This window comes from Salmo salar, chromosome ssa26 (assembly GCF_905237065.1).
Source record: "Salmo salar chromosome ssa26, Ssal_v3.1, whole genome shotgun sequence".
Classification (NCBI taxonomy): domain Eukaryota; kingdom Metazoa; phylum Chordata; class Actinopteri; order Salmoniformes; family Salmonidae; genus Salmo; species Salmo salar.
The window spans coordinates 20,717,446-20,744,670 of NC_059467.1; the positions used below are offsets into that span (position 1 = coordinate 20,717,446).

Consider the following 27,225-nt stretch of genomic DNA (forward strand, 5'->3'; position numbering starts at 1 on the left):
CTACTTGTTTCCTCTGGAGAAGTAGGAATGTATTTTAATAATGTATAAACTCATTAGGGACTATTTGGAGCTCTCTAATACACCTAGTTTTCACTTTCTGTAAGACAGGCAGATGGTGTCAGCATTATTTTAGCATTACTTTGAGCACTATTTCCATTATATAAAGACCTGCCGGTCACATCACCTCTATTCTCCTGGAGTGCTGACAAAAGCTGAGGTGTTAGAATTTATTTTGAGATGTGGTGCTAGTGCCAGACATTTTTATGGAGGAGATGACGGGTCGCTTGTTTTTATTCTATATTCAAATGCCCGTATCTGCTCAGATTCTTCATAATGAAACTTTAAGCACTTTCTGTTCCCTTCTGACTGAGATATACAGATTGTTCTCCAGAGCTCAGGATTACACAAACCCTATGAATAATACAGGGATGTATTCCATTCAGTGACAAGTAGAGGGAAGAATGGCAATATTTGATATGGGAGCACACTGCATTCTGGGAAGCAGTAAGCCGTCTCCAGTGTTCGGATTGCAATTAATCAGGATGTTTAAAGCGTGAGCTGAGTGGCTATGGAGCTCTGAGCTCTAAATAATATGATCAGCCCACAGACATGTGAGTGTATGATGTTTCATTGAGGTGCGTTTGGGACATTGGGAGTATATTAGAGGGAGTATATTAGAGGAATAAATGTTATCTTGAATTGAGAGAAGATAATTTCCTGTCAAAAGTCAGATCCTTCACAGCCGCCCTGCAGACTCCTGTTAATGAGTTTTTATAGAGGTTTATCATCTTGCCGCGCTTGAACTCATAACATCATCAACATCAGGCTTGAAACAAATGCATCGGTAATTTGTTTTTATGTTCCCATCGCTGTTCCAGACAGATTGTGGCCTGATTCCTCTTTCCCTCTTCTTCTTCTTCTCTTCTGTTGTGTTTGTGTACCCCGCCATACGGTCCCCCTGCCTCTGTTTCATCTGTTCTGCATTGTATCATCCCCTCCTTCACTCACCTCTGCCTTTTTAAACAACTTTCACAAGTTCAAAATGACATTTCTACTGGTTAAGGGTGTCCCTGCAGCAAGGTCTCTCTTTCTCAATTTCGCTCTCCATATCCACCACTCCCTCACTCACATTCCCTCTCTGTGCCCGGTTCATGTTTTTGCCCACTGATGTGTAGTATTTCACGATAACGTCTTTGGTTAGCGTTTCTCTCAAAGGCGACGGTTAAACACAGAGACTCCATGTTTGTCCTATGTGTCTGTCATCTCAGAGAAGCGGAGCTGAAAGGGACTGGTACTGACTTAGCGTCTCAGCTCTATGGTGAGCTTCAGGAATTATTCTAACTGCTGAAACCTCTCTAGAAGGATGCTTGAAGTAACAGTCACAGCCTACACCGTTGTTGCCATTGGCAGGGATCAGAGTCTCGGCTTTGGTCTACACATGTCCTGTTGATATTTTGCTGTATTCTGTGTTCTCTTTGTTCCGGTGAACCCTAGCTCAGAGCCTGCTGTGCGACTAAAGATAATATTCTGTCCCCCACATCCACATTGAAACTGGGATAAACAAATCTCTACTGGGACCTGCAGCAGGATTGGAGTGGTTGAAATGATTCTGGAGTTGAGAATGGGTTTAATTTAGCCACACAGACGTGTGAATACACAACACTGCCTTTAACTCAAATTCTCTGTAGAATTCTCTCTCACCTCTGCTTTACAACATCTGATCTGATATGGAATCCATGAATAGCCTAAGTGTACAAAACATTAGGAACACCTACCTAATATTGAGTTGCACCCCCTTTGCCCTTAGAACAGACTCAATTATTCGGGGTATGGACTATAAGGTGTCGAAAGCGTTCCACAGTGAGTCCATGTTACCGCAGAAACAGACTAGACCGCACGTATGCCCACCAATCCCGTTTCTCAGTCAGCTGTTCTTTCCCAAAAAATAAACAGCTTTTTTCCCCCCCTACGGACACAACTGTTATTTTATTTTCATGACGATGGTCATCCATAACCGTCGGTTATACGTTTGTGCCAGACCTACTCGTCTGTAACTTTCATAACAGTTATTTCATTACACTCTCCAGCCCTGTTTCAGGCAGCATCTGATCGCTGTGGCTCACTGAAGCCGAGAGAAATGGAGCGCAACCACTTTAAATAGTCTGACAGATCATTTCACACCAACGTCCCCCGGCACCTGAGTTTCACAAAGGAAGCAGCCTAGATGGAGCTGTTGTTTTTGTTGGTGTACCAGGACTATAGTATTTATTGGCACCCATCTCCACCCACACTTCTAGCAAGTCTGTCTGAGACTGGAGAAAGGAGGGGATGTACTGTAACTCACTGACACGCAGAGAGGAGGTGTAGGTAGAGAGAACATGAAAGGAGATGTTATTAATATTGCAGTTGGTCAGGTTGCTGGTGATACGCTTGTGTAGAGAAAGGCCTTGTCTTTGGCTAACCTCCTTAAGAGGGTTTAATGAGAAAGTGGCTGCTAGAGGTCAGAGAGACATGCTGATCTACACGTCCACAGACCGGTTAGGTGGGAGAAACAGGGAGGCTGGTTGGTGGGACTTTGATAAACTCAGAGGACCTTGATTCCCAGGATCTTCACAAAGCACAGGAAGGGGAGGGGACTGTTTTTCCACGGTAACAGGATCCATTAGAGCCATTCTCTATCGACAGCGGGGGGGGAATAAGAGCAGAATTTAACCAGAGTGTATCCTGCCAGCCCAGAAGTTAAGCCAGGAGAGATGGTAACACAAACACTTGCTCACCACACTCTCATCACAAGCTGCTGGGCTGCTGTGCTGGAAAGTTACATGCAGTGTGACCTGCTGGGTGTCAGTGGAGGCGGAGTGACCATCTGTCCCTGGCTGCCTCACGGTAGACCATCCCCCCTAGCCTGCCTGGCACACACGTACACGAGCCAGCGATACTGCTCAGGTGATGAAGGAGTTGTATAATATGTGGATCTGTTCAGTCCCTTATAGCGTTCCTCCAGTGTGGTGATTTACTTCGCCTGACATTATAGGGACATTACTGGGATCATCTTGTTCTCTCCTCCTTTAATTCCATAACACACACTCCCTTCCCCCCTCACCATCACCACGGCCCCCCTTCTCCCCCCTCCTAGTGCAGAGATTTGCTGCATTAACTCCAGTCATATGACTATGAAGTCATGTTGCTGGAAATAGTTTTGTAATACATTTGTGGCTTTTCAGTTTTTATTTAAAAAGGGTTGATTTACATTTTTTTTATTCTGGGGGGGAAGGTGCATGATAATACTCCTACGGGCATAATTACATTGTATAATAATTTCTATTTCATAGAGACAGAAGGCATGAGGATGCATTCATTTACTGGGATTATTATAGTTAAATGTCCTGAGTACATCATAATTATATTGTTTTGGTTCCAGTAACTGACTGGGAGCCTGCTGTACAGTGTGTGATGATGATGATGGAGGGAGGGTAGTCTATACCCTGTGGTTCTCCTGAGCGGTGGCACTGATTGACTGACACAATGGGGATGCTGCCCAGTCTGAGAGCCAGACTGCGCTCATGAAGGTGTATTGCTGTGCTGATAATGTAGTCCTCGGGAAAACAAACAACTTTAAATATAGAAATGGGGTAATGTCAGTCATTCAGTCACTGCACTTCATCACATCTCTATCAGCATGCCTGCCTGTCAAATAGAAGCAGATCCATTTTCCTGCTCCACAATGTAACACTGATAGTCTCTTTTTCCAGCAGAATGCTTCAGTATAGCTGTAGGTATAGCCTAGCTGTTTTCCCTGGCCCTTTATTTGACATGTTGTAACAGTCACTGTCAGTTCATGCACAGACCTGCTACAGCATGCTGTGGCCATAGATGCAGATCCATGGCCTATGCACGGTTTTGAGGGGAACAGCCCTAACCCATGGGAGTATGTTAAATCTTTCCTGGAAGTAGAAGGTTGACTCATCTCTCACCCCCTCCTGGCGCCCCACCTCTCTGCAGCCCCCACCCCTTCTCTCCCAGTATTCAGTATGCCTGTGTGCTCTGTCTGGTTGCTGAGGCTGGCAATAAAGGCTCACTACACACACAGCTGTCCTCTTTGCCGTCATTACCACTCTAAAAATACTGCTCCACATTTTAGAAAACAAATGTCCAAAAATCTGGCTAATTTGGTGCAGCCATGCTCTGGTGGCCGTCCGTCTGCTAGGGTGTGTGCTGCGTAGGGAATCTGGAGACCAATACTTGGCTGTACTGTAGGGCAAGTTTTACCAGTGGTGCACAGTGCTGAAGAAAAGCATCCTATAGAATATAGTACCTACAGTGGTAAAGGTTGCAGAAGTGTCACATATAGTCAACGTTCTGCGGTCAACCCGCCAGTGCTTTCTCTCCTGAATAGATTGGAGAAGGGTTGGGAATGAAAAACACCTGTCCCTGTGCCACTGCTTGTTTGATTGCACTGTGGAGTGTGTCTCCGGTTGGTGTGCCAAGGTTAAGTGTTGTGTTGTGTGGTAATTGAGTGTGTTCTCCCAGTGGGGGCTGGTGGAGGTGGCTGTCTGTCTAATGGCTGGCTGAGTCACTCAGTAACAGACATTAGCATAATGCTTTGCTCTCTGAAGGGTCTCAAACAGAGAGGGCCAACCGCTTCACCTGTCGAACATCGCCGTATCATTTTGGACTGTATATTGTCTGTCTGTGTGTGTTAAGAGTGACTGTTTTTGGCACAACTTCAGTTAGGCTAAACTCTGTGTTGATGGTAGTTATTGGTCTCGTCAAGTAGTGTTCTAAGTGCTGGACTGAAAGGAAATGAAAGCCACCTCAGGCTGCTCCATCTGACAGCACTTTATGGACGTACGTGTTTAACTCTCTTCCCCCATACATGCTGTTGTTATGGTGGTCTCAAGTACCACTATCATAAGGCATGCTGCATCTTCTTGCAGTAAGGCTGACTCCATTTAGTCGACTTCTCGATTGTTTGATCGATAGGCTGTTGGTTGACCAAGATTTCTTTAGTCCAACAGTTGCAAAAACATATTTATTTTTTCATGGTGTACAAGACGCCTGTCTGATTTGCGCCTGTCTGAGTGGACTAATCCATTGTGGAGGCCGTGGGGATGGACCAGTCCATCAGTAACATGACACCTGTCTGAGTGGACTAATCCATTGTGGAGGCCGTGGGGATGGACCAGTCCATCAGTAACATGACACCTGTCTGAGTGGACTAATCCATTGTGGAGGCCGTGGGGATGGACCAGTCCATCAGTAACATGACACCTGTCTGAGTGGACTAATACATTGTGGAGGCCGTGGGGATGGAACAGTCCTTCACTCTAAGACGTGCTACAGAAATTGTATATGGTTAAGGACAATGGTGCAATACTAACTAAAAATAAGATTATTTTATAACACATGCGTGTTCTCCCACGTTTGACACCGGTTGCTGACCGCGATTCTGAAACATCAGTATGCTGTGAAATTGATGCCTTTTCCTATACCATGTTGCTATGTGCATAATAGCAAAGTTAATCTTATATTGGTGTTGAGAACAATGCGGCGGAGGCAGCAGCAGAGTTAGGAGATGAGAAAACAGCCCTTGATTGTCGAAGAAGAGTGAGGAGAGGGGAAACCCCAGTTTAATTAGGTCTATAATCAATCGCATAACTGTTATGTGCCTGGCTTTATAAATCATCCATATTCACTACCAGTCAAAGGTTTGGACACACCTACTCACTCAAGGGTTTTTCTTTATTTTTACCATTTTCTACATTGTAGAATAATAGTGAAGACATCAAAACTATGAAAAAACACATATGGAAATATGTAGTAACCAAAAAACTGTTAACCTCTTACATCTAGCCGTTCCGCTAGCGGAACACCTGCTCCAATATCCAATGATAGGCGTGGCGCGAATTACAAATTCCTCAAAAATACAAAAACTTCAATTTTTCAAACATATGACTATTTCACAGCATTTTAAAGATAAGACTCTCCTTTATCTAACCACACTGTCCGATTTCAAAAAGGCTTTACAGCGAAAGCAAAACATTAGATTATGTCAGCAGAGTACCAAGCCAGAAATAATCAGACACCCATTTTTCAAGCTAGCATATAATGTCACAAAAACCCAGAAGACAGCTAAATGCAGCACTAACCTTTGATGAGCTTCATCAGATGACACACCTAGGACATTATGTTATACAATACATGCATGTTTTGTTCAATCAAGTTCATATTTATATCAAAAAACTGCTTTTTACATTAGCATGTGACGTTCAGAACTAGCATACCCCCCCGCAAACTTCCGGGGAATTTGCTAACAATTTACTAAATTACTCACGATAAACGTTCGCAAAAAGCATAACAATTATTTTAAGAATTATAGATACAGAACTCCTCTATTCACTCGATATGTCCGATTTTAAAATAGCTTTTTGGTGAAAGCACATTTTGCAATATTCTAAGTACATAGCCCAGGCATCACGGGCTAGCTATTTAGACACCCGGCAAGTTTAGCACTCACCAATATCAGATTTACTATTATAAAAGTTTGATTACCTTTTGTTGTCTTCGTCAGAATGCACTCCCAGGACTGCTACTTCAATAACAAATGTTGGTTTGGTCCAAAATAATCCATCGTTATATCCGAATAGCGGCGTTTTGTTCGTGCGTCCCAGACACTATCCGAATGGTAAAGAAGGGTCGTGCGCATGGCGCAATTCGTGACAAAAAAAATCTAAATATTCCATTACCGTACTTCGAAGCATGTCAACCGCTGTTTAAAATCCATTTTTATGCCATTTTTCTCGTAAAAAAGCGATAATATTCCGACCGGGAATGTCCATTTAGCTAAACAGAGGAATGAAAACAAACCTTTCGGTCGACGCGGGCACGAGCCTGAGTCTCACAGTACTGTAACCAGCCACTACCCAAACGCGCTACTTTGTTTCAGCCAGAGCCTGCAAAGCCACGATTACGCTTTTTGCCGCCTTCTGAGAACCTATGGCAGCCGTAGGAAGTGTCACGGGACAGCTAAGATCCTCACTCTTCAATAAACAGAGACAAGAAGAACGACACCTTGTCAGACAGGCCACTTCCTGCATGAAATCTTCTCAGGTTTTTGCCTGCCATATGAGTTCTGTTATACTCACAGACACCATTCAAACAGTTTTATAAACTTTAGGGTGTTTTCTATCCAAAGCCAATAATTATATGCATATTCTAGTTACTGGGCAGGAGTAGTAACCAGATTAAATCGGGTACGTTTTTTATCCAGCCGTGAAAATACTGCCCCCTAGCCATAACAGGTTAACACAGTGTCCAAAGAAGGGCCAGAAGTATACAGAATGGTGTCGTCTGCGTAGAGGTGGATCAGAGATTCACCAGCAGCAAGAGCGACATCATTGATGTATACAGAGAAAAGAGTTGGTCCAAGAATTGAACCCTGTGGTACCCCCATAGAGACTGCCAGAGGTCCGGACAGCAGGCCCTCCGATTTGACACACTGAACTCTATCAGAGAAGTAGTTGGTGAACCAGGCGACTTAATCATTTGAGAAACCAAGGCTACTGAGTCTGCCGATGAGGATGTGGTGATTAACAGAGTCAAAAGCTTTGGCCAGGTCGATGAATACGGCAGCACAGTATTGTTTCTTATCGATGGCGGTTACGATGTCGTTTAGGACCTTGAGCGTGGCTGAGGTGCACCCATCACCAGCTCTGAAACCAGATTGCATAGCGGAGAGGGTGCGGTGGGATTCGAAATGGTCGGTAATCTGTTTGTTGACTTGGCTTTCGAAGACCTTAGAAAGGCAGGGTAGGATGGATATAGGTCTGTAGCAATTTGGGTCAAGAGTGTCACCTCCTTTTGAAGAGGGGGATGACAGCAGCTGTTTTCCAATTTATGGGAATCTCAGACGACACGAAAGAGAGGTTGAACAGGCTAGTAATAGGGGTTGCAATAATTTCGGCAGATAATTTTAGAAAGAAAGGGTCCAGATTGTCAAGCCCAGCTGATTTGTAGGGGTCCAGATTTTACAGCTCTTTCAGAACATCAGCTGAATGGATTTGGGAGAAGGACAAATGGGGGAGGCTTGGGCAAGTAACTGTGGGGGGTGCAGTGCTGTTGAATGCAGTAGGGGTAGTTAGGTGGAAAGCATGGCCAGCCGTAGAAAAATGCTTATTGAAATTCTCAATTATAGTGGGCTTATCGGTGGTGACAGAGTTTCCTATCCTCAGTGCAGTGGGCAGTTGGGAGGAGGTGTTCTTATTCTCCATGGACGTTAGTGTCCCAAAACTTTTTAGAGTTTGAGTTGCAGGAAGCAAATTTCTGTTTGAAAAAGCTAGCCTTGGCATTTCTAACTGCCTGTGTGTATTGGTTTCTAACTTCTCTGAAAAGTTGCATATCGCGGGGGCAGTTCGATGCTAATGCAGAACGCCACAGGATATTTTTGTGTTGGTTAAGGGCAGTCAGGTCTGGGGAGAACCAAGGGCTATATCTGTTCCTGGTTCTAAATTTCTTGAAAGGGGCATGCTTATTTAAGATGGTGAGGAAGGCATTTAAAAAAAATAACCAGGCATCCTCTACTGACGGGATGAGGTCAATATCCTTCCAGGATACCAGGGCCAGGTCGATTAGAAAGGCTTGCTCGTTGAAATGTTTCAGGGAGCGTTTGACAGTAATGACATTATTAGATTCAGGGAGCGTTTGACAGTAATGACATTATTAGATTCTTCAAAGTAGCCACCCTTTGCCTTGATGACCGCTTTGCACACTTGGCATTCTCTCAACCAGCTTCACCTGGAATGCTTTCCCAACAGTCTTGAAGGAGTTCCCACTTATGCTGAGCACTTGTTGGCTGCTTTTCCTTCACTATTCGGTCCAACTCATCCCAAACCATCTCAATTGGTTTGAGGTCAGGTGATTATGGAAGCCAGGTCATCTGAAGCAGCACTCAATCACTCTCCTTCTTGGTCAAATAGCCCTTACACAGCCCAGAGGTGTGTTGGGTCATTTCCCTGTTGAAAAACAAATGATAGTTCCAATAAGCGCAAACCAGATGGGATGGAGTATCGCTGCAGAATGCTGTGGTAGCCATGCTGGTTAGTGTGCCTTGAACTCTAAATAAATCACAGACAGTGTCACCAGCAAAGCACCCCCACACCATCACACCTCCATGCTTCATGGTGGGAACCACACATGCAGAGATCATCCGTTCACCTACTCTACGTCTCACAAAAGACACGGCGGTTGGAACCAAAAAACTCAAATTTGGACTCAGACAAAAAGGACAGATTTCCACCGGTCTAATGTCCATTGCTTGAACAAGCAAGTCTATTCTTCTTATTGGTGTCATTTAGTAGTGGTTTCTTTGCAGCAATTTGACCATGAAGGCCTGATTCACGCAGTCTCCTCTGAACAGTTGATGTTGAGATGCGTCTGTTACTTGAACTCTGTGAAGCATTTATTTGGGGTGCAATTTCTGAGGCTGGTAACTCTAATGAACTTATCCTCTGCAACAGAGGTAACTCTGGGTCTTCCTTTCCTGTGACGGTCCTCATGAGAGCCAATTTCATCATAGCGCTTGATGGTTTTTGCGACTGCACAAAGAAACTTTCAAAATTTCTTGACATTTTCTGTATTCACTGACCTTCATGTCTTAAAGTAATGATGGGCTGTCATTTATCTTGGCTTATTTGAGCTGTTCTTGCATTAACCAATTAGGGCTCTCTTCTGTATACCACCCCTACCATGTCACAACACAACTGATTGGCTCAAACGCATTAAGAAGGAAAGAAATTCCACAAATTAACTTTTGAAATGCATTCCAGGTGACTACCTCATGAAGCTGGTTGAGAGAATGCCAAGAGTCTGCAAAGTGGTGATCAAGGCAAAGGGTGACTAATTTGAAGAATCTCAAATATATTTTGATTTGTTTAACCTGTTATGGCTAGGGGGCAGTATTTTCACGGCTGGATAAAAAACGTACCCGATTTAATCTGGTTACTACTCCTGCCCAGTAACTAGAATATGCATATAATTATTGGCTTTGGATAGAAAACACCCTAAAGTTTATAAAACTGTTTGAATGGTGTCTGTGAGTATAACAGAACTCATATGGCAGGCAAAAACCTGAGAAGATTTCATGCAGGAAGTGGCCTGTCTGACAAGGTGTCGTTCTTCTTGTCTCTGTTTATTGAAGAGTGAGGATCTTAGCTGTCCCGTGACACTTCCTACGGCTGCCATAGGTTCTCAGAAGGCGGCAAAAAGCGGAATCGTGGCTTTGCAGGAACTGGCTGAAACAAAGTAGCGCGTTTGGGTAGTGGCTGGTTACAGTACTGTGAGACTCAGGCTCGTGCCCGCGTCGACCGAAAGGTTTGTTTTCATTCCTCTGTTTAGCTAAATGGACATTCCCGGTCGGAATATTATCGCTTTTTTACGAGAAAAATGGCATAAAAATGGATTTTAAACACCGGTTGACATGCTTCGAAGTACGGTAATGGAATATTTAGATTTTTTTTGTCACGAATTGCGCCATGCGCGCGACCCTTCTTTACCATTCGGATAGTGTCTGGGACGCACGAACAAAACGCCGCTGTTCGGATATAACGATGGATTATTTTGGACCAAACCAACATTTGTTATTGAAGTAGCAGTCCTGGGAGTGCATTCTGACGAAGACAACAAAAGGTAATCAAACTTTTATAATAGTAAATCTGATATTGGTGAGTGCTAAACTTGCCGGGTGTCTAAATAGCTAGCCCGTGATGCCTGGGCTATGTACTTAGAATATTGCAAAATGTGCTTTCACCAAAAAGCTATTTTAAAATCGGACATATCGAGTGAATAGAGGAGTTCTGTATCTATAATTCTTAAAATAATTGTTATGCTTTTTGTGAACGTTTATCGTGAGTAATTTAGTAAATTGTTAGCAAATTCCCCGGAAGTATGCTAGTTCTGAACGTCACATGCTAATGTAAAAAGCTGTTTTTTGATATAAATATGAACTTGATTGAACAAAACATGCATGTATTGTATAACATAATGTCCTAGGTGTGTCATCTGATGAAGATCATCAAAGGTTAGTGCTGCATTTAGCTGTCTTCTGGGTTTTTGTGACATTATATGCTAGCTTGAAAAATGGGTGTCTGATTATTTCTGGCTTGGTACTCTGCTGACATAATCTAATGTTTTGCTTTCGCTGTAAAGCCTTTTTGAAATCGGACAGTGTGGTTAGATAAAGGAGAGTCTTATCTTTAAAATGCTGTGAAATAGTCATATGTTTGAAAAATTGAAGTTTTTGTATTTTTGAGGAATTTGTAATTCGCGCCACGCCTATCATTGGATATTGGAGCAGGTGTTCCGCTAGCGGAACGTCTAGATGTAAGAGGTTAACAACCCTCCAGACGAGCTTCAATGCCATACAACTCTCCTTCCGTGGTCTCCAACTGCTCCTAAATACAAGTAAAACTAAATGCATGCTCTTCAACCGATCGCTGCCTGCACCTGCCCGCCTGTCCAGCATCACTTCTCTGGACGGTTCTGACTTAGAATTTGTGGACAACTACAAATACCTAGGTGTCTGGTTAGACTGTAAACTCTCCTTCCAAACTCACATCAATCATCTCCAATCCAAAGTTAAATCTAGAATTGGCTTCCTATTTCGCAACAATGCCTCCTTCACTCATGCTGCCAAACGTACCCTCGTAAAACTGACCATCCTACCAATCCTCGACTTCGGCGATGTCATTTACAAAATAGCCTCCAATACCCTACTCAACAAGCTGGATGCAGTCTATCACAGTGCCATCCGCTTTGTCACCAAAGCCCCATATACTACCCACCACTGCGACCTGTACGCTCTCGTTGGCTGGCCTTCGCTTCATAATCGTCACCAAACACATTGGCTCCAGGTCATCTACAAGACCCTGCTAGGTAAAGTTCCCCCCTTATCTCCACTCACTGGTCACCATAGCAGCACCCACCTGTAGCACGCGCTCCAGCAGGTATATCTCTCTGGTCACCCCTAAAGCCAACTCCTCCTTTGGTCGTCTCTCCTTCCAGTTCTCTGCTGCCAATGACTGGAACGAACTACACAAATCTCTGAAACTGGAAACACTTATCTCCCTCACTAGCTTTAAGCACCAGCTATCAGAGCAGCTCACAGATCACTGCACCTGTACATAGCCCATCTATAATTTAGCCCAAACTACTACCCCTACTGTATTTATTTATTTTATTTATTATTTTGCTCCTTTGCACCATATTATTTATATTTTAACTTTGAACTTTCTTCAAATTATAAATCTACCATTCCAGTGTTTTACATGCTATACTTTATTTACTTTGCCACCATGGCCTTTTTTGCCTTTACCTCCCTTATCTCACATCATTTGCTCACATTGTATATAGTCTTATTTATGTCTACTGTATCATTGATTGTATGTTGTTTTACTCCATGTGTAACTCTGTGTTTTGTATGTTGTCGAACTGCTTTGCTTTATCTTGGCCAGGTCGCAATTGTAAATGAGAACTTGTTCTCAACTTGCCTACCTGGTTAAATAAAGGTGAAATAAAATGTTTTGGTTACTACAGGATTCCATATTTGTTATATAGTTTTGATGTCTTCACTATTCTACAATGTCGAAAATAGCAAAAATAAAGAACCCTTGAATGAGTCGGTGTGTCCAAAATTTCGACTGGTACTGTATATCTACAGAAATATGATAGATCCTGCTTCTGTGCCTGTTTGAGTGTTTAATAGCCTACTGATTCCGTGAGCACCAACCACAATATTTCGGTCACATTTTTTTCACAAATTCAACTGTTCTTTGCTGTGCTGTAATAAAGGCTTTACTCTTTTTATTCTTGTTAGAACATCCTCTGGTATTACTTATAGTTAATTCAGTGTTAACACTGTTCCAAATAGTCTGAAATTATATTTATAATAATAACCCTCCTTTTTCTTGATCTCCTTCTTCTTAATTATTATTATAATAAGTTATGTCCTTATCATTAGTAGGCTTAGTATAGCAGACTTGTATAACCACCATCAAGCTGTAGGCCTAAAAGCACACCCTTTTTTAATCTTTATACCGCAACTTACTTAGGCCTATATTTCAATACTTTTATATAGGTGACTGTATCAATCAATCACTCATTCAATCATTCATTCCATCACACAGTATGCGAGTCATTCATGATTTGAAATACAATCAAGCGTTTTAATTTTAAAACAAAGCGAACCATAAATAAACTTCCATTTCAGCAATTGCATTCACAATGCCATTGTCATAAGAGTGTAATAAAGGCTTTACAAAAAAAAAATCATAATGTTAACATACTGTCTGTTACACTTATCATTTATTTACTGTTTACATTGTTCCAAATGGTCAGAAACTTATAGTCATCTAACAGCACCTGTTTGGCACAAATAATATGCACCCAATGCGTGCTCCTTACCTTCTGTTTCTTTATTTCCAGTATTTTCCACAACTAGTCAAATGTATTCACGTCTTCTGCATCCATTTTGCTGTTGCATGTGTTCGGAGTTTGTTATAACCAATTTATTGACTTGTTTATGACATGCTACAGGTCAGGCCCTTTTGGTCATGTGCATGTGATGAATACATGTGTCACGTAAAGAGAGCAAGGGTTGAGAGAATGGGGAATGTTTTTCCTAAACAAATGAGGGATTTCCATAACTTTACAGTCAGAAATGGATGTAATTACGTTGCAGCTTCAGCAGCACGATAAACAATGTTCTGTGGTGTTCGCTGCAGCAGCGAGGAGAGGGCGACAACTGGAGCTAGTCACACAGTCACTTGCTACACTGTGTTTATTTTTAAATTTTTTACAGCAAGTCTGAGCCTGGCACAATCAAATCAATTGCAGTCGGACTCCCTCTATTTGTCTTTTCATTATTTCATCAAACAATGGGCTTAAAGAGCGAGACAAGCTCACTGCATATAGTTGATTTGATTTAAAATACATGGGATGTGTCTATAAATGGAAAAATACACTTTGAAAATTTTGGTTGATAGAACAGACTCTCTGTCGACAAATACTTTTTTTTGTGGTGGGTACAGCCCTACTAAGTAACTAAGACTGTCAGTAACTAAGACTGTCTTAGGGTGTGGTTTAGGGGAAGTGGTTATGAGTCAAGAGTGTGTTTGTATGACAAAAACAAACATTCCTGAATTTGATTGTTGGCAATATTGTGTGACTCACTGACTGTGAATGTCAACAGATTAGTCTGTACATTTTCTTTGACAGGCCTGGACAGTAGTCACAAGATATGCTATTTCAGTTTTATATACATGTGCAATCTTTCTTCCCTTTCACTCCTATTGTTGCCAGCGTTGTGTGTGAATCACATCATCCTCTCCTGACTGGGTTAGTTGTGTAACCAACCATGTGTCCACTAACACCCCATCTCCCTGGAGGGGAGTCTTAATCAGAGAGCTAATCTGGACAGGGATGCCCACGTCAAATACAGCTGCCATTTGTTACCCAGTGAGAGGGCCTGGGCCTCCCTCTGTTATCAACAAAGCAAATTAGGAGGGCTGTTGTTGTGAAGTGCTATAGCTGTGATTAACCTGAGATGGCCCGCTGTTCCTTCTTAGTTCAGGATGTACTGAGGGGAAATGGTCAGTAGTTTTTATTTTTTATTTGTCTTGTTCTCAGTGTTTACAAATCCGAAGAGAGAAATATGACAAGATACATTTTCACTGTCCGATCGTTGCAGACTCAATGGGTTACTTTTATTCACTAAAGATGCATGTTGTCAAATATGTGAGATTTTCCCAAATGTTTTTCCCCATGTCATTATTGGGTAATACAATGTGTAACCTTTTTATTTAGCTAGGCAAGTCCATTAAGAACAAATTCTTATTTACAATGACGGCCTACACTGGCCAAACCCGGACGACGCTGGGTCAATTGTGCGCCGCCCTATGGGACTACCAATCACAGCCGGTTGTGATTAGGATTGCAAAGGGTCGGAAACTTTCCGGTAAATTTCCAGAGATTTTCCATGGGTTGTTAAGCCCTGGAATTTTAGGAAATTTTGCTTAAATTCATCAAAAAAGTTCTTATAACAGTGAACCTTTTTTTTGTGGGATACACATGGCAATTCTAGGTCTTGTGGCATATTTTCGTTAAATTATCCTCAATTCAATGGAATTGCAACCCTCTGCATGCACAGTGCATTCTTCCATCACATGCAGTGCACTCTTCCATCACATGTAGAGCTGATTCTCAAGATCTTGCACACTAATGAGATGCTATTGAGCCCACTCTACTACACTGTCAGAGCCAAGGACTACATGCTTTCTGATACGTTTTGATTACAATACTGGGTGGGTTGAATATATTTTATGAGACATACATTTTTTGTTAACTAGTAAATAGTAGCCTACAGCAAAGTGTGTTTTAATCATTTCTAACTTGTTAACAATTTCTGCTAGTTAGTTTTTGCTACCATGTGGGTTTTAGCTTGCTTGAGCCTGCTAACTGAGGAGTGTTAATTCTCCTGTTTCCATATGTTTCATTTTAATTTATTCATTTTCATTCATCTTACAAAGGAATAGTTTAATCTAACTGCTTAACTATTTATCTGTACATGGAATTGTATGTGTTTTAATTTTAAATCTTTACAGGAAAATGCCACGGGCACTATCGATGTGCAGACATTTCACTGCAGCTAATGTAGAAGGAAAGGCTGTGTACATTTGCAAATACTGTGCCAAATCATATGTGAAGAATGCAACAAAGATGCAGAATCATCTGGCCAAGTGCATAAAGTTCCCTCATCGCTCACAACAAGCAACCTCTGACAAAAGTCCCTCTACTTCTATTTGAGGTGAAAATGATGAATCAGACACCTTATCGATAGTAACAGCTCATGGTCCTCCTGGAATCAGAAGTGGGTTTTTTTGTTGACTCAATGGAGGAATGTAGTCAGAGAAATGCTGATGAATGTCTTGCTCGAGCTGTGTATGCAACTGGTTCACCTCTGCTCACAGGCAATGTGTATTGGAAGAGATTTCTGAATGTTCTTCGCCCAGCATACACCCCTCCAACCAGACATGCTTTATCTACTAATTTGCTGGATGCAGCGCTCAACAGAGTTCAAGTGAAGGTCAAGCAAATCATAGAGAAAGCAGACTGTATTGCAATCATCTCTGATGGGTGGTCGAATATTCGTGCGCAAGGAATAATTAACTACATCATCTCCACCCCTAAACCAGTATTCTACAAAGCACAGACACAAGGGATAACAGACACACCGGTCTCTACATTGCAGATGAGCTGAAGGCAGTCATCAATGACCTTGTACCACAGAAGGTATTTTCACTGGTGACAGACAATGCTGCGAACATGAAGGCTGCTTGGTCTAAAGTGGAGGTGTCCTATCCTCACATCACACCCATTGGCTGTGCTGCTCATGCATTGAATATGCTCCTGAAGGACATCAGGGTACTGAAAACAATGGATACACTCTACAGGAGAGCCAAGGAAATGGTTAGGTATGTGAAGGGTCATCAAGTTATAGCAGCAAAGTGAGAACAATAATAGCACCACATTGAAGCTGCCCAGCAACACCCGTTGGGGTGGTGTTGTCATCATGTTTGACTGTCTCCTGGAGGAGAAGGAGTCTCTCCAAGAATGGCCATATCACAGTCTGCCGATATGGACAGCCCAATGAAGAGGATCCTCCTGGATGTGTTTTGGGAGATGCGATGGATCATTGGAGATTGTTCAATATTGCCTTTATTTTGTTGTTCAGTGAAATCATCCCATGTGAAGAGTCAACTCATTTAATTAAAGTTAAATTCGTAACTAAATAGTTTTTATTTCTATTGGAAGGGTTGAATCATTTGCAATTATGTCTACTTATGATAAGGTAAAATGTTTGTTTCTGTCTTCATATGATATGGTAAATATATCCACTGCAACAAACATCTACATTTAAATGGTATTCATATTAATTTGCATGTATTTCTGTTAATTCCCATATATTCCTGTTAATTCCCACGATAAGTTTCCACCTCTGAATATTCCCCAAAATGTGCAACCCTAGTTGTGATACAGCCTGGATTTGAACCAGGGTGTCTGTAGTGACGCCTCTAGCACTGAGATGCCGTGCCTTAGGCCTCTGCGACACTGGGGAGCTCAAGTATAATCCTGTATGCATTCACTTCATTTGTTGACACAGTCAATCGGCTCATCTTTATGGACTCACACAGATGTAACCTACGAGTCTGTTCCATTTCATATCCTATTCACATGGATTAAGAGCCAGGATATTAATATTATGATTCATGACTGTTACGTGAATTTTCAAATCCCAATGCTAATAATTACCAATCAATAATTCTTGACTAATCCCCAAGGTTTGTAAGACACTGGGTTAATAATAATTAGGCAAGGACTCAGCATTCTGCAAAAGGTCTGTACAGTTTATTCAGAGAACGTTCTGCAGTTCATACACAAAACATCCATTATATACCAGGCTCCTCATTTACGCACACACATTACACACTATCACTAAGGAGAGTTAATCGTTCTTCCCCAGAACTCTCAGCACCGTAAATTCTTACCCAGCCGACAGTTTCATATCTCTGAGATTAGGGAAACCTAGAGGGTTCAAGCTAGGTCAGGTCAACCACAGTTTAACAGTTCTTGATGTTTACTTAAACACACAGACCCCCATTCCTCTCCTATCCTAGTCAATCTCATGAGACTTCTGCTTAACCCTCTAGTTACTCATTCTACAGGCTATATAGACCATATCCCTAAATTCAGGGTAGAATTATTTAATCATTACTCGCAAGCAGGAATTCCTTTAACAATGGCTCATCCTGAATAATGGTTGTTGAAACAGAGCAATAATGTCTATCACTTAAGGCCTTCCCACACTGTATGTGCGATGTAAAATTTTTTTTTTTTAAATGTAATCAACCTGGCCAGATTTTATGATTTGCTTCAGTTCTGTCGTCACATTCTGCGATTGGTTTACGAGGCTGTGTCAGCCTGCAGCGGTGTGTTTGATCTGCGCATGTGCTAGCACCAGCAGCACAAGCCTCACTCTATGCTTATGCGTCAGTGAAGTGAGTTTGGTAAAAATTTAAGTATAGAAATAGTTTTCACATACAAACTTTATATGTCCGAAACTTCCCCAAAATAACATGGTCGCTGTGAGAGAATGTTTATTTTGATTGGGGATTTTGTGCATTTATCAAAATCCCATCAAGTAGCCCGATAGGAATATATCTATGTCATGTAAACAAGATATTAGGGAAATCGTTTTTCTTGCAAAGCATGTAAACGTTTCAATCAAACGTGTATTAATCTGACTATTCAAAACAGTCGTGTTATTGTGTGGCTGACCGTAACACCAGCCACACTATACGATAAAGGCTCAATTTCTGCCACTGTGAGAACTTTGTCGGAGCCAACGACCCATACACATGAAACCCAGTAGATAGTGCTGACGTCATCCACACATTCCTATGGAAAACTCCTGATGGCGCATGAAGCGAGAAGTATTTGAAATGCAACATGGGGCTGAATGGCACCAAAACATCGCTAAGGATCATGTTTAAAGTGGCCGTAACTGGAAAAGAATCATGGTCGGTAGTCATTTTCATCCTGCTCGCGTCAACCTTAATGTCTTTGGCATGATGGCGCGAGCCTCCTCGTAGCCTGCCAGCCCGTGATTGGTGTCAGCATGGGGTCCTGTGTGACGACAAGTTTTGTCAGAATGGATTACTATAAACTTAAATATCTCGATTTGTATCGAACTTTAAAGTCATTTAAATGGGATCGAACATAATCATAATAAACACATTTTATAGCCCAAAACGCCCCCCCCCCAATAAAAAAAAACATTAGGTGGTTCTGGAGATCGTAATTGACAAAGGCTTTCCATTGTAGACCAGGGCTTTTGGAACCAACCAGCAGAGCTCGTGACTTCAGTCTCCAGACCCGGCACTGGGGGCCTGCTATGACCGCACGTAGTGGTACTTAATCGGCAGACCTTGTCACACTGAACAAGCCAAGACGTCCGACAATAATTTACAACCTAAGAATTTGCCCACGACATGGATATTTTGTCTGGGAAAGCAAAAGGGTGGCATAAAACGGCTAAAATCCTACCGTCTGTGCAGGACTTTGGCTACCTTTCTACTCTAATCAAACCCTGTGGGCAGTAAAGAGAGGAATTTGCACAAACAAAAATTATTCAGAGTGATATGGCTATATCACAACCGGCCTTGATTGGTAGGCCCATAGGGCGGCACACAATTAGCCCAGCGTCGTCCGGGTTTGGCCGGTGTAGGCCTTCCATTGTAAATAATAATTTGTTCTTAACTGGCTTGCCTAGTTAAATAGAGGTTAAAAAATATGGAGTAATGATTTACTTGACCTGTGTTTTGATAAGAGACTGGTGTGATTCTCTGAAGGTCCCATCCCAGGCATCTGAGTCATCAGGACTTTATAGGAAATATTCTTCCTGAACAATAGACTTGTGTTGCTGAACTACCTAAAGAATTTGCTCATCCATTTAAGATGTTTCTCAAATAACAACCATTTTCTATTGTCTCCACTGAGAGAAGTTGATGAAGGCCCTATATGTCTATTTATTTAACCTTTTATTTTCATTTGCTGTGAGCCTATGTGAAATGAAATGGCTTACAGCCTAGTAGTCTGTCAGTGTTGGGAGACACTGGATTTGGTGTTGTTACTTGCCCTAATCTTTCTCCTGTCATTCTGGCTGCATAGATCTTTTTTCTGAACCATGAGCAGGAATGTTGGCGGTACTAAACGGGGTCTGGGTAGTGTAGTAATGCATTTTCATGTTCCTCTCTTGCAGGCATTTCAATCTGCGGATGAAGAGGGACACCAGCCTGTTCTCTCCAGACCTCAAGGTAGAGGTATCAGGAGTGGAGGCGCCCTACGACCCCTCCCACATTTACACTGGAGAAATCTTTGGTAAGTCCAGCAATTATTTCTGGAACGACAAAGTCCTTGTGCACACAGACACAAATACGATAGTTACCAGGGAAACGCTTCCCACATCCAATTTGCTTTTGCGTTGATCTGTGGTGTGTGGGTGTGAGCCAGTGTGTTGTTGTGGGTTTGGTAGCGTTGGCGGGCTGGAGTTGTGCTTTTGAACGTTGTTAATGGATATCATTCTCCACTCCTCTCTTTGTGTGTGTGCGTATACGTTTGAAGAATGTGTTAGTCACGTTCCAGCCTCACATCCTTAGGATCCTCCCCCTCCCCATGCTTGCAGCAGAGCTCACATGTAACACAAGGGAAAACAAGGCCAAGGTGTGTCTGTCCGGTCATGTGACGTGGTGTGTTTGTGTGAAGCTCTCAGATCCGAGCGGGCTCATTTCCACTCCCACCTCATCATTCCCAGATGCTGTCATCTCTCTTCTCCTCTGCTGAACAGACTGTAATTCAAATCAGACTCCACTGGAGCACTTCTCATCTCTATCAAATGGAAATCTTGAGATCTGTGTCCTTTTAGAGAAGCAGCACTGTGTTGTTCCAAGGACATCGATGTTGTAGCCTTTTTCTCAGATGTGATTTGTAATGCAATTGAAAGGTTTGTCCAGACCAAAAATCCAGCAAGCTTTTTCTTGTCAATAATAAAGGTGGACATTCAAAGTTGGAATTTAGATTAAGTCAGAATAACTGTGCATTTACCCCACTGATGTATTCATTTATTTGTACAATTTCAGAATCAGAAATCTTGACGGTGAACTTCTTGTGCTCTGCTGTAAAGGCCATACTCTTTGTGTCACCTTTTAATCTCTCCAAGTGTTTTGTATTATTAAAATAATTTATTTTTTTACCCCCTGTTCCTTCCAATTTTCATGATATCCAATTGGTCGTTAGTCTTGTCCCATCGCTGCAACTCCCCTACGGACTCGGGAGAAGCGACGGTCGAGAGCCATGCGTCCTCCGAAACACGACCCTGTCAAGCCACACTGCTTCTTATTAGAACCTCCTTTTCTCCTGTTTTTCAGACATTAACACGTCTGCCAAGATCCTATTACAGTGATGTCATAAAAGCCCCACTCATTTGCTGTGCACTAGCTAGGTTTCCATCCAATTTGGAATATTTCATGCAAATATTCAAAAGTCTGGATGAAGAAATGTGCACATTTTCCCACCAGTGGTGTGTTTCCACTAAACATACTTGTACCAAATAAAAATCTGAAGTTCCATGTAGTGATGCACCGATATGACATTTTTGCCCTATACCGATATCCAATATTTTCCTTGCCAAAAAAACAGATGCCTATAACCGATATTTCAAATTTTAGCGGCCTTTTAAGTATTCTAGTATAGTTAAATAGTTAACACGCACACATGGACGCAGTGGTCTAAGGCATTGCATCCCAGTGCAAGAGGCGTCACTACAGTCTGTCGTTCAATCCAGGCTCTATCACATCCGGCTGTGATTGGGAGTCCCATAGTTTGGCGCATAATTGGCCCAGCGTCGCCCGGGTTTGGCTGGGGTAGGCCTTCATTGTAAAAATAATTTGTTTTTAACTGACTTGCCTAGTTAAATAAAGTTTACACACACACACACACACTGACCAAAAAGTTATTTTGTTGGGATTTACGCATGTCCCCATTACCAGTCAAACATAATCAAAACCTATTTCTTTCACTTACTTGCTGTGCTGTTATGATGTTTCATTTTCAACCAGGATTTCTATGGAACGCCGTTTGGGTCTTTGCGTGTCAAAAAAGATACACGTCAAATAACACTACTTGACGTGTCAAAAACACTACTTGACGTGTCAAATAACACTATTTGACGTGTCAAATAACAACACAGTTAGCTAACTAACTAGCTAATCCAAAATAACCGAAATCTATAAGACAGTTCTTATTTGATTATTGGTGGTCGGACCCATCTATGTGAAGCTAGCCACAATAAGGATTAGCCACAACAGTGGACTTTGCGATTAGCCTTCAAAATAAAAGTATGGCATAATTATATTTGCATCACTGTCAATTACATAGTTTTATTTTGAAGGCAAATTCCACGTGTCTAATCCTTATTGTGGCTAGCTTCACAACACATTACCCGGTCTGGTAGAGCCTCACTAGACAGATGAAGCTAGATGGCTGCTTATAACGTTAGCTTTGGACAACCGGGTTAAATAGCTGGCTAGCTATTTATTTTCATGAACTAAAGTTCTGTTTCAATAGGCAAACAACAAGTGACAACCTAGCTAATACTTACTCACAAGGATTCCTAAATCATTGCTAAGAACAATTAAAATGGTCATTGTTTTCAGGCTGGTTGTATTAGTGCTAGCTAGGTACCAAGCTAACGCTAGCTACCCCAGAAGTTGCGGTCGAACAAATGATGCTTTATTAACAACGCTGTTCGTGGCCAGTGTTTGCTTGTTTGCAGGCTTTTTTTGTACATCTGTCTTTTTTGACGCGCAAAGACCCAAACGGTGTTCCATAGTATGTATGTTGTGAAGCTAATAGCAGTGACGTTATTACTGTCTAAGTCCGGTAGGGAAACATCTGAAAAATAGCGCACTTGGTAGTGTGTACCGGTGCTCAACCAGTCGGCGAAAGCCAACTTCACCCACGACGGAGAACGGTTGATTGTTCAGGGCAGTGAATTCCATTATTTTGGCTTTAATGGATTTCGGCTTTGAGTTGTCTCGCTGAAATTTTCTTACTCTTTCAATTGAGTGCTCGATCCACACAGCAGACATTGTATGGGCTTGGTTAGGAATGCTGTGTTGCACGTGTAGCACAACATTTTACGTGCCGTTATTACGCCATGTACCAACATTATATAGGTATGCACGATTGCTTTAACATCGTTTTTTTAACATCGGCGTTTAACTAGACATCGGCCTATACCGATGTTGGCATTGTTAGCTAATATCGTCCGATTCCGATATGTTCACCGACTATATCGCGCATCCCTAGTTCAATGTGTTTCCAGTGCATTTTCTACTCTAGCGATCGTTTTGTCACAAACTGGTGCGATAAATAGTAAATGTGCCTACTCTGGTCTCGCAGATAGTCTACAATGCGGGTAGGCTAGTGCACATGATGAGATGATTAAGAGCTAGAATATTTGTTTGTCAAGCATCGATCATCATGTCACCAGAATAAGACCCTCGATATTTATTGGAAAGGAGCATCAAATTCATCACTGTGCACTTTCACCACGCTGTGAAGTTCATTAGCAGTCTAATAAACTGCATGGTTTCCCAAGTCGTAGTGGGAGGACCACACACCATATCATCGCGTGACACCAAGTGTACTTCTATATGATGGTTATTATATCAATATTTGGGCATAATGTCATTTCTACCACCATTTCTTGCATAATTAATTTTCATGACACAAAGATCCCACCTGTCAAACAAACACATGATCTGTAGGCATTTATAAACTTGAATCGAAACTTCCAGTTTCCATCACAGCTGTTGTGATTTTTGAAATATACACAGTATGCCTTTACTCGCATAAAAAGTGTAGATGGAAACGTGGTTACTGATAAGTTTAATTGCCAGACTCACTCTGGCTTACTTACAGAATAGTCTGAAGATGATGTTCATGTTTACCGAGGCCTTGATGTACGACAGAGAACCTTAGGCTTTACAAAATCAAATCTAAAACCTTGCTCCCCCCATTCTTTTTGTAACTGGACAGTTTCCATATGAGAGATGAAACGCTGCAAGGAACACATAATATTGTCCTCAAAGACCATGTTCCCCAAGCTTGATGAGCTTTTTGGCAGTTGCTAATCTTCAGAGAAATGGTGGTCGGGTAATCATCATGCAATCACGCTTCAGCAAGCAAGGCCGCTTGCCAAAGGCATAATTGCTGCAATAACAAAGTGTTACAAAAATGTAATACTGTAGAATACTGCAATTAGGGAAAAAGATTGCACTCAGAGTTGAATTGCAGTAAGTGGCAACATCTTTCTCTTCTCAACCCTTTTCTGTCTAATACAGTGCCTTCCAAAAGTATTCATATCCTTTGACTTATTCCACGTTTTGTTGTGTTCCAGCCTGAATCAAACAATTTATTAAATACACACAATACCCCATAATGACAAAGTTAAAACGTGGTTTTAGAAATTTTTGCAAATGTATTAAATGAAATGCAAACATTTCACATCCCTGGGTCAATACATGTTCTAATCACCTTTTGGCAGCGCTTACAGCTGGGAGTCTTTAAGAGCTTTTGGATTGTACAATATTTGCACATTTATTTTGTTTAAAATTCTTCAAACTCTATGAAATTGGTTGTTGATCTTTGCTAGACAGCCATTTTCAAGTCTTGCCATAGATTCGCAAGTCAAATCTGTGACTAGGCCACTCAAGAACATTCAAGGTAGTGTTGGTAAGAAAACTCTAGTGTATATTTGGTCTTGTGTGAATTTGTCTCCCAGTGTCTAATGGGAAGCAGACTTAACCAGGTTTTCGTCTAGGATTTTGCGTGTGCTTAGCTCTATTCCTTTTCTTTTTATCCTAAATAACTCCCTAGTCCCGATGCCTAGCATACATATAACATGATGCAGCCACCACCATGCTTGAAAATATATAGTGGTACTCAGTGATGTGTCGTGTTGGATTTTCCCCAAACGCTTTGTATTCAGGACATGAAGTTCATTTCTTTGCCACATTGTTTGCAGTTTTACTTTCTTGCCTTATTGTAAACATATTTTGTAATATTTGTATTCTGTACAGGCTTCCTTCTTTTCACTCTCATTTAGGTTAGTATTGTAGAGTAACTAAAATGTTATTGATCCATCATAAGTTTTCACCTATCACAGCCATTTAAACTCGAACTGTTTTAATGTCACCATTGGCCTCATAGTGAAATGCCTGAGTGGTTTCCTTACTCTCCGGCAACTGAGTTAGGAAGGATGCCTGTATCTTTTGTAGTGGCTCGGTGTATTGATATTACCGACGCACCGATATAACACTTTTTGCCGATTACCGATATCCTATATTTTCCTTGCCAAAAAACTATACCGATATTAAACATTTTTGCGGCCTTTTAAGCAGTCTAGTACAGTTAAATAGTTAACACACACACATGGACGCAGCGGTCTAAGGCATTGCATCTCAGTGCAAGAGACATCGCTACAGTCCCTGGTTCGAATCCGGGCTGTATCACATCCGGCCGTGATTGGGAGTCCCATAGGGCGACGCACAATTGGCCCAGCGTTGTCCGGGTTTGGCTGGGGTAGGCCGTCATTGTAAATAAGAATTTGTTCTTTAACGGACTTGCCGAGTTAAATAAAGGTTACACAAACACACACACACACTCTGACCAAAAAGTTATTTTGTTGGGATTTACGTATGTCCCCATTACCAGTAAAACATAATCAAACCTATTTATTTCACTTACTTGCTGTGCTGTTTCATTGTTCATTTGTTTAGTCGTTTCATTCATTCTCTTCCAGGATTCCAAGTTTCAGCTCTGTCTGTCCGTGGCCTCTCTTCCTCGGTGCGCACTGTCACTGTGTCCCTTTCCATCTTGTCCAGCTGTGTATGTAACATTTCACGTAAACCCTGTTTCTTGTCTGCATCGAAGTAGCGGTCCTTGTGCATAGCATCGAGCATGGTGGCAACACAGTAAAGAGAGAATGCCTGTTGAGCAGGCGTTTCAATGCCATGACAGAGGGTATCACGTCTGCTGCAGGCGCAGTTGATGAGCTTATTTCTCGAGTCAGTTGTTCGACTGGAGCTAGCTTAGTGGGTTCATGTTTCAAACATGTTCTCAAATGCCATTGAAATGGCAGCAGCGGTATGACAACCAGCACATTCATGAGCATGAAATACGACTTTCCTCAGTATGAAATCCTCGATGACCCACTGTGCTGTCAGACTCCGCATGCTCATGGGGCTGATATCGCTGGTCCGAATGTCAGTCATGAAGCTAATAGCAGTGACGCTATTACTGCCACTACTCCGGTAGGGCAACGTCTGAAAAATAGTGCACTTAGTAGTGTGTACCGGTGCTTGACCAGTCGGCGAATGCCAACATCACCCACGACAGAGAACGGTTGATTTGTTAAGGGCAGTGAATTCCATTATCTTGGCTTTAATGGATTTCGGCTTTGAGTTGTCTCGCTGACATTTTCTTATTCTTTCAAATGACTGCTCGACTTGTGTTTTTATTTTTAGGCCAGTTGAAAACAAGTTCTCATTTACAACTGCGACCTGGCCAAGATAAAGCAAAGCAATGCGACACAGTTGCACATAAACAAACGTACAGACAATAACACAATAGAAAAATCTATGTACAAGCTGTGCAAATGTAGTAAGGTTAGGGAGGTAAGGCAATAAATAGGACATAGTCACAAAATAATTACAATTTAGCGTTAACACTGGAGTGATAGATGTGCAAGTAGAGATACCGGGGTGCAAAAAAATAAATAACAGTATGGGGATGAGGTAGTTGGGTGTGCTATTTACAAATGGGCTGTGTATAGGTACAGTGATCGGTAAGCTGCTCTGACAGCTGATGCTTAAAGTTAGAGAGGGAGATATAAGTCTCCAGCTTCAGTAATTTTTGCAGTTCATTCCAGTCATTGGCAGCAGAGAACTGGAAGGAAAAGCGGCCAAAGCAGGTGTTGGCTTTGGGGATGACCAGTGAAATATACCTGCTGGAGCGCGTGCTACGTATGGGTGTTGCTATGGTGACCAGTGAGCTGAGATAAGGTGGGGCTTTACCTAGCAAAGACTTATAGATGACCTGGAGCCAGTGGGTTTGGCGACGAATATGAAGCGAGGGCCAGCCAACGAGAGCAAACAGGTCGCAGTGGTGGGTAGTATATGGGGCTTTGGTGACAAAACGGATGGCACTGTAATAGACTACATCCAGTTTGCTGAGTAGAGTGTTGGAGGCTATTTTGTAAATGACATTGCCGAAGTCACGGATCGGTAGGATAGTCAGTTTTACGAGGGTATGTTTGGCAGCATGAGTGAAGGAGGCTTTGTTGCGAAATAGGAAGCCGATTGTAGATTTAATTTTGGATTGGAGATGCTTAATGTGAGTCTGGAAGGAGAGTTTACAGTCTAACCAGACACCTAGGTATTTGTAGTTGTCCATATATTCTAAGTCAGAACTGTCCCGAGTAGGGATGCTAGGCAGGCAGGCAGGTGCGGGCAGCAATTGGTTGAAGAGCATGAATTTAGTTTTACTTGCATT

General features: G+C 42.0%; 1 protein-coding gene across 1 annotated transcript in view; it reads left to right on the forward strand.

Moving 5' to 3' along the window:
• Window positions 1-27,225, forward strand: part of LOC106587342 (disintegrin and metalloproteinase domain-containing protein 10) — a 105,194-nt gene that overhangs the window by 45,004 nt on the left and 32,965 nt on the right. The window contains exon 3 of the mRNA XM_014175660.2: window positions 19,871-19,989. Within this exon, the coding sequence (XP_014031135.1) occupies window positions 19,871-19,989 (119 nt within the window). The remainder of the gene's footprint in view (window positions 1-19,870; window positions 19,990-27,225) is intronic.